The following is a 14,191-nucleotide window of genomic DNA, read 5'->3' on the forward strand; positions in this document are numbered from 1 at the left end:
ATTCACATTTTAAAGGCTCTGAAAAGTCCTGACTAAATGTATTTAACTCAGTAGTTATCAAATTTTAAAATAATGAAGTCTGCTTTTCCTCAGTGTAATACCCATTTACCTACATTGGAAAACACTGCTGCTCTGGATGTCTAATGAATCCATGACAAACTAATACAATTACTTTTTATTCTAATATAACCTTTGGGGTCTATGACATGGTAAATAAAAGAGCTAATAATATATGATAACATGGGTAAGGGTGAAGATAATAATAAATAGAGTAATACTATATTAGCTAACATTTCCTTATGTAATGCTCAAAGCAACGTCATAAATTAGGTATTTATTAATGAATCCTCATTTTACACAAGAAGAAACTGAGTAATGTGCCCAAGCCACATAACTAGTAAGTAGTGAAGCTGGGTTTCAAAGCCAGGTATTCTAAACCCAAAATCCATGTTCTAATAATTACACTGAAGTGCCTCCCACTTTGTCCCAGGCAATCAGTTTATTTATACAGGTAGAATCCTGATTAGTAGGAATGAATTAGGACATAGATAATTACATAAAATTACCAAGAAAAATCTAGCAATGACAGATATAATTTATTCATTATAATTTATGTTAACTCTTGATACTGTTGCCATTATAAAACCTTTCCCTTTTTATGTGTTTTTTTTTATTTTTTCCTCACTGAGGAGTCTAATGACCATAACTTTTTTTTTCTTCTTCTCTTTCTATCCTAAAATAACTGTAGTAACAGTACATTTTCAAGTGGTGGTATATTCTGTAAATAGTTGAAAATAATAAAATGTCTCTGAAGTCAATACATTACTTTATATTATCCTTCAATTTTGTGAAAAAATATCACAAATTAATCCCTAATTCCAAGACATAAAATGTGTTGTGTTTATAAATAGAAAATTACACATTTTTATTAGTCCCTCTCCCTACTGCATTTTTTCAAAGTGCTAACATTTAGTTTCTGCAAATCAAATTCCTTTTTGACACATAGTCTTTTAAAGAACAAAAAAGAAACAATGTAAAAAGTACAGGATTTAAAGAGTGCAAGAAGTAGCTAAAATATGAAGTGCCAACTTGTGGCAGGGTGCAGTGGCTCACTCCTGTAATCCCAGCACCTTGGGAGGCTGAGGCGGGTGGCTCATAAGATCAAGAGATCAAGACCATCCTGGCCAACATGGTGAAACCCCGTCTCTACTAAAAATACAAAAATTAGCTGGGCATGGTGGCACGTGCCTGTAGTCCCAGCTACTTGGGAGGCTGAGGCTTGAACCCGGGAGGCAGAGGTTGCTGTGAGCCGAGATTGCGCCACTGCACTCCAGCCTGGTGACATAGCGAGACTCCACTTCAAAAAATAAATAAATAAATAAATAAATATAAAATAAACAAATAAATAAATAAATAAAATATGGAATGCCAACTTGTAAAAAATAAACACTTGTCATGCTTTGCTCTCAGAAGACAATATCAGAGTAATGAGTAAGACATATCTTCAGCTCTGTGTATCTCTTAAAATATATATATATAGTTAATCTCTCCAAAGCTTCTAAAGATAGAAAACAAGAATTAACTGTAGAATCTCTTTCCTTCACTCCATACACACTTATTGTGTCATTACTTTTCTAGATACCGAGGTCTCAGGAATAAAAAAGGGAGATGAGACTCATACTCTTAAGGGGCTTACATTTGACAGGAGGAGGCAGTCAGCAAAGAAGAAAAGAAATACAAAAACAAGAAATCCTAAAGTGATAAGTGCCATGGAAAAAACTACAGGTAGTACTGTGAGAAATAGAATTGCACCAAGCGACTAAGTGTGTGAGTGGGAGAGATGCACATGAACAGCTAATGCTCAGGTTAAGTGGTCAGCAAAGACATCTCTGAAAAAGGTGACATGAAATGGAACCAAAATAATACAGTGAGTCAATTTGTGCATGCTAAGTGGAAAGGACCAAAAGTGTTGTATTAGTCTGTTTTCATACTGCTCTAAAAGAACTGCTCAAGACTTGGTAATTCATAAAGGAAAGAGGTTTAATTGACTTACACTTCAGCATTACCGGGGAGGCCTTAGGAAATTTATAATCACGGCGAAGGCCAGGGGGAAGCAAGGCACCTCCTTTACACGGTGGCAGGAAGGAGATGTGCTGACGAAGTTAGGAAGAGTCCCTTACAACACCACCAGATCTCGTGAGAACTCACTCGCTATCACGACAACAGCATTGGGGAAACTGCCGCCATAATCCTTTTACCTCCACCTGGTCTCTCCCTTGACACATGTGGATTATGAGGATTATGGGGATTAATTCATGATGAGATTTGGGTTGGGATGCAAAGCCTAATTATATCAAGTGGGAATGAGTTTGAGACCAAAACATGTCTTGTATAGTAAAGTACTGGACAGGGGGATCACAGACTGAGACGAGATTAGCTCTGGCTGAGAAGAGATCACAGGGTTTGATCACAAGGTCAACAGATCACAGGGGAATGATCACAAAGTAAACAGACTGATCACAAAATAGAGATCTCCAAGACAAGCAGCATGAAGGAGCCCAAGTGGCAATGGCAAGTGGCAAAAGTTTTCAGTGTAGCATAGTATGAATCCCTTTATATTTAAAACAAAAACAAAAACAAAAACAAAAAACATTATTTTAACTGCTCTAAGAAAAGTGAATTGTAAGAAAGCAAGGAGTAGAGTTTGGAAAGGAATTCATGTAAGGGCAGTCTAATTTAAAGATGAGGACAGAAAAGTTGCAAGTAGTAAAGACAGTGAAAAGAAGGATTCAGGATACATTTTGGAGGCATATTTGACAAAACTTTCTAAAGGAAAACAACACCCAGAGTTTTGGCCCAAGCGGCTTGATGAGGGAGTGATTAACTGACATAGAGAAAACTAAAGGAGAAAGAGAAATATGGGCCCCGGTATTGATTCTGAAGTTCCCACTTTCAATGTGTTTATTTTAAGATGCTTATTAAACATCCAATGGAGACAAAGGGGAGAGGCTAATGATACAAAGTTGGAATTCATTCGTATATAGTTGGTATAGAAAGCTATGGACTGGATGAGATCAGCAAAAAGAGCTGGGATGGGGAGCCCAGAGAGATAAACAGGTGGAGGGGGAGTAAACTAGGGAGAGACAAGTCTTGCTCTGAGTATTAGGACCCTGTAATGTTTAGTGGCTGAGGAGGCAAGGACTCAGCAAAATACACTAACAAGAGGTGGCCAGAGAGGTAGAAGGGAAAATGTAAATTTATCTGTTCCATACATAGAACCTTGACAGATAACATTTTGACAATAACAAAATGTAGTACTCTTTCGCACTTTCACATACATCATTGCTATCACAGCAAGTTCACTGACCTACATCACAGAACTACTTGTTTTCTGATTAAAGCTGGGTTAAAGACTGCTTCTCAGGAATAATATCTATAGTTGTTTTGATTTGACAACAAAATCAAGCAACCTCACCTCATAAGCACACTTTCCTGCAGGTTATTAATCACTGTACCCATCTATGGAGCATTGCAACATAATCATGAAGCTCGTCTGCCTGTTTCACCATTGCAACTTCTGGCTTTGGTGTCACAATGCTCCGTAATTCTTTGCTGTTATAATATTCAAGGTCACTCTTAGTGATAAATAAATTAAAGATAAATTTCATGTACTATGTTATTATGGAATTCCACAATCTTGCAAAAGTTCTGTTCTGAATTTTTCATCTTCTTTTCATTTCACAAAAACACCAAACTTTACCATGACTTGCCAATTTATTGTGAATCTTTCTTTAGAAATTCAGATAACAAACAATACTTATTCCAGTTTTTGAGGCACATTAATTTTAGCTCCTCTCTAATATCACTATACATCCTTACTTCATAAAACTCAATTTATTAACTTTCATATTCTCTCTGATCTACCTCCAACTCAAGCAGAAAACAATTATTTTTATGTAAACATCGATATACTCTTGTATTACCTTGTTTTAGTCTTCTACTTGACAGTGAACCTATCACAGGTAGAACTGTGTCTTATTAATCTCTATATTTCTTTTTTCTAGCACAGTGCATACCACAAAGTGCATGGTCAATAACTATTGAGTAAAATAATGAATTAAATAATTGATTAGATTAGTTTAGACTGTTAATTTTTGGTTTGACAAAAATGATAAAGATATCAAACAACTGCTTTATTATATTTTAATATAGACTCAGGAGAAATTTTTGCATTCTTGAGATTCATCAGTCCCTCATGCTTTCTTACTTCATCTTTATTTGGGTATGTAATTTTCATTAGTATGCTAGTATAGCAACAAACGATTTTGAGTGACAACTGCTAGTCAATTAACCTATGATATGTTTTCAATTCTCAGGAACTAGCTCTGTGATTGAAATCAATAGTAATATTAAATGGTTGGTTCTCTCTTTTGCTCAATGCAACAAATACTTCTTGTATTTTAACAAAATATATAACCCCTATAATAATGATGGAAAGACATTGCACATTCCATACTATTATTTTTACTAGTCAACTTTACAATCACTTCAACAGTCAATTCATCATTTTTATTCAACTGAACTCAGTTCAAACAGTTAAATATTTAGATCTGATTCTTTTTTCAAGAAAAATTAGAACTGAGTTCGAGAGGTGTGTCTGTCTGGTAAGTACAGCAGCAGTCTAAAGGGTACAAAATACTTGACTTTAGGAAATGATGTGTGGGGCATCATGTAATATGTACAGAGAATTGCCTCTGAATATATTGCCAATGTGGCATCCCCAAACAACATGAGTTAGCAATCTATGCCCGTGTAATTTCTTTTAGATAAAGAAGAATGCTGCCTGGTTATAGACCATCAAGACTTTATTCCAGTGGGAAAAGCTACGCCTACAGAATTTTTTTTTTTTTTCTGACTTTTTGTGTAAAAGTCACATCAAGCAGAATATATGGACACTACATCTTGAATTTTCTGGTCCTTTGGGTCAGCTGAACGTCTTATGAATCAATTGAATAAGGTCTCAGGAATTCAAGTTGAATAAGTGACTTGACGAACTGCTAATTGGCAAGTTAATATCAGAGTTGTATAGCTTTGAGGTGAATTAACGTAATTTAAAAAAAAGGAAAGGAAACAAAAAAAAACCAATAATTCCAAGTATTTATCCATGGGTCTCTCTTAGCAATAACAGACATAGGGAGACTTTTAAATTTACTTTTTCCTCTTTATCCTGAGATAATCAACAATTTATTTTCTTTTCAGTATACCTTTTTTATCTATTTTATATGATGTGCTATAACTTCTTTTTTACTTACCTCTTAAGTAGATCTGATTGAGAATAAATATAGCTAAATTCCAAATACCATTCCCTCTTGTTTTACAATTAGAACAAACACATTAAAATGAAGACTTGATTCATGAAACAACACCTAACAAACTGTTATAAAACAGTATAATTACTATAGACTCAAAACTAAAAATAGTTTACTTATTACATTCTTAAAATCACTATACACTAATATAGAAATTTTATTTAATAGGCACTCAACAACAAAATCAATACTACTCATGGGAATTCATTCAAATAGAGTGTTGTCAAATGCATGACAAAAGGAGGTAACTGATTAAAGAAAAACAGTAATTGTAAACATGTTAATATATCTCTACTATTTGACATTATCCAGACATCTTTTATATTTGATTTTAAATAAAACAGATTTATTCTTAAAATCCAATAATTGACTAATCATGGCATCTTTCAGGTTTTATCTAGAATTGGAAAAATTTAGTATCCATATTTAACACAAACAGTAACTAGAGTCTTATATAGATTAGGGGGTTGAAATGATTGTCCCAGAAGCACCAGAGCATAACGAGCAATAAACACATGTTCTTTTATACGCAGAAAAATACTGAGATCAAAGAAACCCTTACTGACAGCCTTTGATGATGGGAACATAGAAAATTGCAATAAAAAAATTATTGAGCTTGACTATGCATGTTTTCACTTCATTGGGAATTCACAGTTGTTAAAGGTAATGATCCTTCTTATGGTCACATATGGCACAACCAAGATTATGTTATGAATATACTTCTAATGTCATGAATGAATTCTGTGCACCATAAACCAATCTTTAAAACAGGACTATTGGCTTAATATCTGATTTTAAATTATCGTATTTTTAATACAATTTTTATTGTTTTTTAATGATTAAAATTAATTTTCTAAAATCGACATATATGAAGAGAAATTATCAAAGTGTAAACTGATTTTGTTAATAAAAAGTGTGAATATTCTAATATGACCTCATTAATTCTGATACCTTGGAAGTTAAATCTTGCAATTTCGAACAAATCACAAATATTTCTTAAAATATTTTTGGATCCTTAAAAATAAATCATTGCTGAAATTCATGATATTATTATACTTGTTTCCCTATGTGGAATTTAAACATAAAACACAGACTAAAAATATGATCATTTATATGATGATAAATAGTGCTGTGAGCATTAATTACGTTATTCATGGTCATCATTTGATAACTTTAATATTCAAAGAGACCTAATTGTTAATTGCAACTCTTACATATATTTCGAATTACAAATGATATATTGGTCTTGCATGTTTCTTAGAAATGCTGGTATGTGCTGTCCAAATTTCTGAAAACATCATGTTAAGGTGGGGCTGACCTTCTTGGGCATTTCCTGATGTCCTGTTGTCACTGTATGCCTGCAGCTCTGTTTCCCTGTTTCATCATGTGGGGAGGTGGGAGTAGGTAATGGAGCTTCTGTTAAAAAAATTAGAAAACTTTAAAAATTAGTTTATTTACTTTAGACTTTCCAAAAAACACTGGACTGGACATGGTGTAGGAGGTTATGAATGGATGGGGGGCATTCATCATGAAGGAATAGGATATACTGATGGAAATTACACATGGATGGAAGAGAAGAAGAGTGAACATAAGAACACGTCTATGAAGGAAGTGCATGTGAAAGACCACGTATTGTGAGTAAAAACATAAGAACTATGAGTATCGATCAATCAAGTCTTCAAGAATGTTTACTGAGTACCTATTCTTTCTGAGAACAGTATACCACAGCAAATCATTGGATGCTTTCTGTAGGTTAACACTGACTCATCATTCAATATTGTTTTGCTAATGAGGCATATATGGCTCATTTAAGAAATCTGGACTGAGAATCCAATAGCCCGGTGAGTTATTAATATAGCCGAGTTTGCTCAATTATTGACTCACTCTGTTGTTAGCTACTTGTAGAGCACCATGCTGTGTCAGTACTAGGAATGCAGAAATGAGTGAAAAAGTACTCTTCCTCAAGGAGCTCAAAAGAATCAGTTTGGGGTGGGGGTTGAGAAAGGGCACACTATTCTGTTTCTTGCTGCTTCTTATGTTATTGACTTTCTTTATCAACAATAACTTGAATATTTAGTAAAGAAAAGCAAAATTATACATTTGAATAAGCTCAAGGTATTTAACTTCATCATTCATCCACCCATGAATATATTCAATAAACTCTCACTGAGCACTAAGTATGTGCTATGGAACCCTCCTGGTTATTGGGAACATGACAATGAATAAAATGTCCAGAATTCTCACCCACATTTTAATTATATACACATGGATGACAGAAAACACTTCTGTTAAATTATAACTACATTATAACATTTGACTGCAAAATACTAATTAAAAATAATAATCTAATGAATAGAGTATGCAGGCACTATTTAATTATTATATAGTATTAATGTTATGGTTAAAACATTTAACAACATCAACAATCAAAAACAAGAACTATCATATTTTCTAATCATATTTCACTTTAAATCTACAATGAATAATCCTGACATTATTAACAAAAATTAGATATTCATAAAATTATAATGCTGAAGTAGAAAAACAGAAAATGGCAAACACTATTTTCTCTATATTAATACTTCAGAAGAAAATTACATATCTCTGTATCCACCTCCACCCTCCCCCAAAAAAAACTTTATCAAAAGAAAAAAAAAAGAAAAAGAAATCCATAGAAACCAGCTTAAGGGCCTACAGAAGAGAATATAGCTTTTCCTCTTGAACTCTGTTCTTCATTTCAAGACACTAAAGAATTGTGGTAGAAGTGTGGTTTCTATAGTCAGACTCACTAGCTATGTAATCCCAGGCAAGATACTTGGTGGCTATTTCTCTGTACTTCTGTTTTCTTATCTTTGAAAAGAGGGCTAAAAAATGTACAAGCTTTGCAGGGTTAATGTGAGAGTTAACTAAGTTAATATATGTAAATAATTTCACACTTTTAAAAGCACATAATAAGTGCTTACAAATGTTTGCTATTTTTTTCTGTTATACAGTCAACAGAACAGGGAAGTAACAATGCCTGTCAGAATTTTTACTGACAGAGGTTCTCAGAGCACTTGAATGAAGAATTCTGAACCAAGAACTTGGGCTTTGTAATTAATCTTCAGTGTCAGATATTCTCCGGGCAATACAGCAGCAGACCAAGCTGGTGCCCATATGTTCCTCCTCACGGTAAAGTGAAAGAGCCAAATTCTGCATGTACTGCCAGAATCCCCCGGCTTCATAATTGCCACCACTTTTTCCATTTTGACAGTATAGATTCTGTTCTGCTGGTTGGCTGAGATTGTCTGGCTATGCACAGTGGAAAAACTATTACCAAATCATTCCAGCCATAACTTGTGAACTTATTCAGCAATAGAACATTCCTGCCAACTACAAGCTGAACAATTCCTTCTTTCGTTCCTCTTGTGTACTTTAGACACAGTCTCAGACAAGGCTAATCAAACCAAAGTGGAAAAGGCTTGAAAATTATCTGGTGAAGGTTTGAAGTAAATCATTAAAGTGTTTTCAATTATCCAAAGTATGATTATCTATACTACAAGGAAAATGTCTAAAGTTTAGGCTTGGCATTGGCCATTGGAAAACAACAGAAAATGATTTGAATTTGTTGGATGGGAAGGTACCAACCCTGAATTCATGACAAATGTGCATTTACATTTCTGGCCTGTGCAGAATGAATCAACATCCCAAATCTGTTTTAAAAACTCCACCCTAAACATTTGCTTATTCTTCCAGTAAGAATATACAAAACAGCCCACAGTATGAGAACAGAACTTGAATAGGTTTTTGAGGAGTCATGATAGGTTTTACATTCAACTTGCCACATTACCTTGTTTCCTTTATGCTCAATGACATATATTTGTAAAATATGTCTCACGTGCAGGGTCACAGTTTGATTACAGAAAAAAAACATGTTTGTGTATTAAGCCATCAGATTTATCTGGAGATCAAATAAACACCCATAAACTACAAGCTGCAAATATTCACCAATTGAATCTGTGTGTGTGCAAAAGTGCTTTACTAAGGAAAGCTCTGTTCAAATGCTAATCGTTATCCAACTGACTACATTAAAAGTTCCTTCAGGGAATCGATAACCTCTTACTCATCTTTACGACGCCATCTTCTGAGAATCAAAGGAAATTTGTTTATTGGCTAAACACAATGAAAGCTAAGCTCTTAGGCTAAGCAGCAGAGGGCTATTGGATTCTCAGTCCAGATTTCTTAAATGAGCCATATATGCCTGGATATAAAAAACTGAAATGCAAGGTTCAGTCTCATTTTCAGTGGCCATCACCTAAACAATGTGTTAGTGCCTTAAAGGAAAAGTATTTAAAAAGTATTAGAATATAAGTATGCTGTTGAAATTGCATAGAAGACCCAAGAAAAGCCTACAATATACATGCTTAAAACTGGATTGAATTATATAATAGATCACATATGTAAACCAATCATATGAATTAAATAAAATTCTAACAATTTTTAATATGTTTTAGTTATTTTTTCTCAAATGGAAGCCTACATGTAAGTTATTTGATAATGTTTTTGTGGGGTTTAAGACATGAATCTTAGTAAGAGGCTTAAGTAATTATTGAAAAAATACAAAGCATAACTTTCTATGACAAAATACTACATAGTAAGATTTTTAAAAATGTAAACAGAAAAAAATAAATTATGAAGCTTTAAATTTTATTTCCACTGAAGTTATTAAAAAGCAATGATAAAATATGATATAAAATCTAGTATTTCTTATTTATAAAATACCAATACTGGTTTGAATTATGTATTCTATGAATATTCAGAAAATCAGCAGTTAAATAACAAACATGACTCTTGTTTTAAAATTCATGCTTAATTGCTAAGTTTCCTTCACTTTACTTAGACACTATAGCCATGCTCCATGTGTAAACTCATGGGCAAATATTTGCATTACAAGTTTTTTCAATTTCTCCTGAACTGCCAATTGTATGCTTTCCTCATAATCTTTAAATAGTATACCGCATGCTTATTTGTCTTTGCCCAATAAGTGTTTTGAGTTACAGAAAATAGCACAGAGTGACTTCTTTATTAATTCATCACATTAGCAAAATAAAAATGTGAGTTCACAGGATTAAAATATGATCATCCCATTTGAGTGCCCAGTCTGAAGGGAATACATGTATTAATACTCATATTAAGAACTTTTACAATTTGTGAAAGTAATATTATATACATATTTCACTAAATAATGCAATAAAAAAGAATTACATTTATTAGCATTTTAGAATACAAACTAGTATATCTTCAAAAAGAATCAAATCAAATAATATATATGTGTATTAGTCTGTTTTCACACTGCTGGTAGAGACATAGCCGAGACTGGAAAGAAAAAGAGGTTTAATTGGACTTACAGTTCTACATGGCAGGGGAGGCCTCAGAACTATGGCAGGACCCAAAAGACACTTCTTGCATGGTGGTGGCAAGAGAAAGCAAGGAAGAAGCAAAAGCAGAAGCCCCTGATAAACCCATCAGATATTGTAATACTTATTTACTATCAAGAGAATAGCATGGGAAAGACCAGCCCCCATGATTCAATTACCTTCCCCTGTCCCTCCCACAACATGGGGGAATTCTGGGAGATACAATTCAAGTTGAGATTTGGTGGACAGAACACAGCCAAACCATATCAGTCCACCCCTGGCCCCTCCAAATCTCATGTCCTCACATTTCAAAACCAATCATGCCTTCCCAACAGTCCACCAAAGTCTTAACTCATTTCAGCATTAGCCCAAAAGTCCACAGTCCCAAGTCTCATCTGAGACAAGGCAAGTCTCTTCTGCCTATGAGCCTGTAAAATCAAAAGCAAGCTAGAAGCAATGTTTCTTCCTAGAAACAGTGGAGGTACAGGTGTTGGGTAAATACAGCCATTCCAAATGGGAGAGATTGGTCAAAACATAGGGGTTAGAGGGCTGTGCAAGTTTGAAATCCAGTGGGGCAAATTTTAAAGCTTCAAAATGATCTCCTTTGACTCCAGATCTCACATTAAGGTCACGCTGATGCAAGAGGTGGGTTCCCATGGTCTTGGGCAGCTCCACTGCTGTGGTTGTGCAGGGTACAGCCTCCCTCTTGGCTGCTTTCACTGGCTGGTGTTGAGTGTCTGTGGCTTTTCCAGGTGCACAGTACAAGCTGTCGGTGGAGCTACCATTCTGGGGTGTGGAGAATGGTGGGCCCTCTTCTCACAGCTCCACTAGGCATTGCCCCAGTAGGGACTCTGTGTGGGGGGCTCCAACCCCACATTTTCCTTCTGCACTGCCCTAGCAGAGGTTCTCCATGAGAGTCCTGCCCCTGCAGCAAACTTACCTGGGCATCCAGGCATTTCCATACATCTTCTGAAATCTAGGCAAAGGTTCCTAAACCCCAATTCTTGACTTCTGTGCACTTGCAGGCTCAACACCACATGGAAGCTGCCAAGGCTTGGAGCGTCCACCCTTTGAAGCCACAGTTTGAGCTCTTCATTGGCCCCTTTCAACCAAGGCTGGTGTGGCTTCGACACAGGGCACCAAGTCCCTAGGCTGCACATAGAATGGGGACCTGGGGCCTGGCCTACAAAACCACTTTTTCCACCTGGGCCTCTGGACCTATGATGGGAGGGGCTGCCTTGAAGGTCTCTGCCATAGACTGGAGACATTTTCCCCATGGTCTTGGAGATTAACATTAGGCTCCTTGTTACATATGCAGATTTCTGCAACTGGTTTGAATTTCTGCCCAGAAAATGCGATTTTCTTTTCTTTCACATAGTCAGGTTGCAAAGTGTCCAAACTTTAATGCTCTGCTTCCCTTATAAAACTGAATGCTTTTAACAGCACCCAAGTCACCACTTGAATGCTTTGCTTCTTAGAAATTTCTTCCACCAGATACCCTAAATCATCTCTCTCAAGCTCAAAGTTCCACAAACCTCTAGGGGCAGGGGCAAAATGCTGCCAGTCTTTCTGCTAAAACATAACAAGAGCCACCTTTGTTCCAGTTCTCAGCAAGTTTCTCATCTCCATCTGAGACCACCTCAGCTGGATTTTATTGTCCATATCTTGGGCAAAGTCATTCAACAAGTCTCTAGGAAGTTCCAAACTTTCCCACATTTTCCTGTCTTCTTCTGAGTCCTCCAAACTGTTCCAACCTTTCTGCCTGTTACCTAGTTGCAAAATCACTTCCACATTTTCAGGTTATCTTTTCAGTAATGCCCCACTCTACTAGTACCAATTTACTGTGGTAGTCTGTTTTTATGCTACTGATAAAGACATAGCCAACACCGGGAAGAAAAAGAGGTATAATTGGACTTATAGTTCCTCATATCTGGGGACGCCTCAGAATCATGGTGGGAGGTGAAGGGCACTTCTTACATGGCAGTGGCAAAAGAAAATGAGGAAGAAGCAAAAGCAGAAACCCCTGATAAAGCTATCAGATCTCATGAGATTTATTCACTATCATGAGAATAGCATGGGAAAGACTGGCCCCCATGATTCAATTACCTCCCCTGGGTCCCTCCCACAACACAGGGGAATTCTGGGACATGTAATTCAAGTTGAGATTTGGGTGGGCACATAACCAAACCATATCAGTATGTATTGAAACTAATTTTAGCTTTAAGTTTTATTGAAATAGTTAAAATAAATATTTATTATTTCATATACTTTATTAAATTAATATAATTAATTTAAATTTAATATAATTAAATTAATGTAATAAATTATATTAATTTAAATATAATTTAAACTAATTAAATTAAACTGGTTAAATTAATTAATTTAAATATAATTTAAATTATTATTGCCTGAAAACTAAAAACCCATGCTGTCACATTAGGCATTCAGGGTCTAAATAAAGAAAGAGTGCAGTTTTGATAGAGAATATTTTCAGGCAGTATTTAATTTTGGACCAGTTACTTCTGTAGAGCAAGTGAATTTATTCAGCTGGCACTAGCAAACAGATAAACAGCAATGGAGGATACCTCCCTCCACCGCAAAGGGAATGAATTGCTTTTGCACCTGCCTTTTCAGGATAATGGTGTAGGTGCTAAATGGGCCCGTGAAGGGTGCCACACATATCTGGGATTAGACTGTGTCAGGACTGCCTGGAAACAAATGCCCTTATTTATGAAAAGCAGGAAGACAAGTCTCAAAACCAAAGAAACTAGCACTTCAGGAGGCACCTGAGAATTTGGAAAGCTAAGTGTGGTGCAAAAAGTAATTCTGGGACCATGGGAACAGAACTGACACTGTGACTGTTTTCCTCGAGGTTTAGACAATTATTGTTCCAGAAACAGTCCAGAGAAATGGGAAAGAAAATGGAGTAACAATTTCCAGCGAGTAAAAATAACATGTTTATTTCTCTTTTCTGTCTTTTCATTGCATGAGTAATGTAGGATATATACAAGTATCACTCACACATATCAAATTCTGAAAATAACATGTTTTAAAAATGTATAAGTGTTTCAGATTTCACCTAAAGAAAGAAAAAAATAATTCAATAAGATATCCATTATTTTATTTTAATATTACTTAGAAGCTCTTCATTGTCGAAAATCTTAGATAATGGCTCTACATCTTGAGATCATTTCTGTTTCTATAATAATTTGACAATGACCTCAAAACAATTTGAAAAGAAAAGCTAAGTAAAAACTCAATAAAGAATATTCCTTTAAAAAAAATTTTTTTTTAAAGTAGGTTAGAGGTAACTAGGGCCTCTAGGGAGAGAGAAGTGGGGAGTTCTCATTTATTGATTACAGAGTTTTGTCTGGCATGATGAAAAAGGTTTGGAAATAGATAATCATGATGGTTGCACAGCATTGT

General features: G+C 35.2%; 1 protein-coding gene across 3 annotated transcripts in view; it reads right to left on the bottom strand.

The window, feature by feature from the left end:
• Nucleotides 1-14,191, bottom strand: part of PRR16 (proline rich 16) — a 311,585-nt gene that overhangs the window by 155,481 nt on the left and 141,913 nt on the right. Inside the window, exon 1 of one of the 3 annotated variants that reach the window (XM_050795121.1) lies at nucleotides 6,688-6,775. The exons of the other annotated variants lie outside the window; for them this stretch is intronic. Within the exon in view, the coding sequence (XP_050651078.1) occupies nucleotides 6,688-6,699 (12 nt within the window). The 5' untranslated portion in view covers nucleotides 6,700-6,775. Of the gene's footprint in view, nucleotides 1-6,687; nucleotides 6,776-14,191 lie in introns of those variants that run through there. 3 annotated transcript variants of the gene reach the window in all.

The sequence above is a fragment of the Macaca thibetana genome, chromosome 6, assembly GCF_024542745.1.
Source record: "Macaca thibetana thibetana isolate TM-01 chromosome 6, ASM2454274v1, whole genome shotgun sequence".
In the NCBI taxonomy this organism is placed as follows: domain Eukaryota; kingdom Metazoa; phylum Chordata; class Mammalia; order Primates; family Cercopithecidae; genus Macaca; species Macaca thibetana.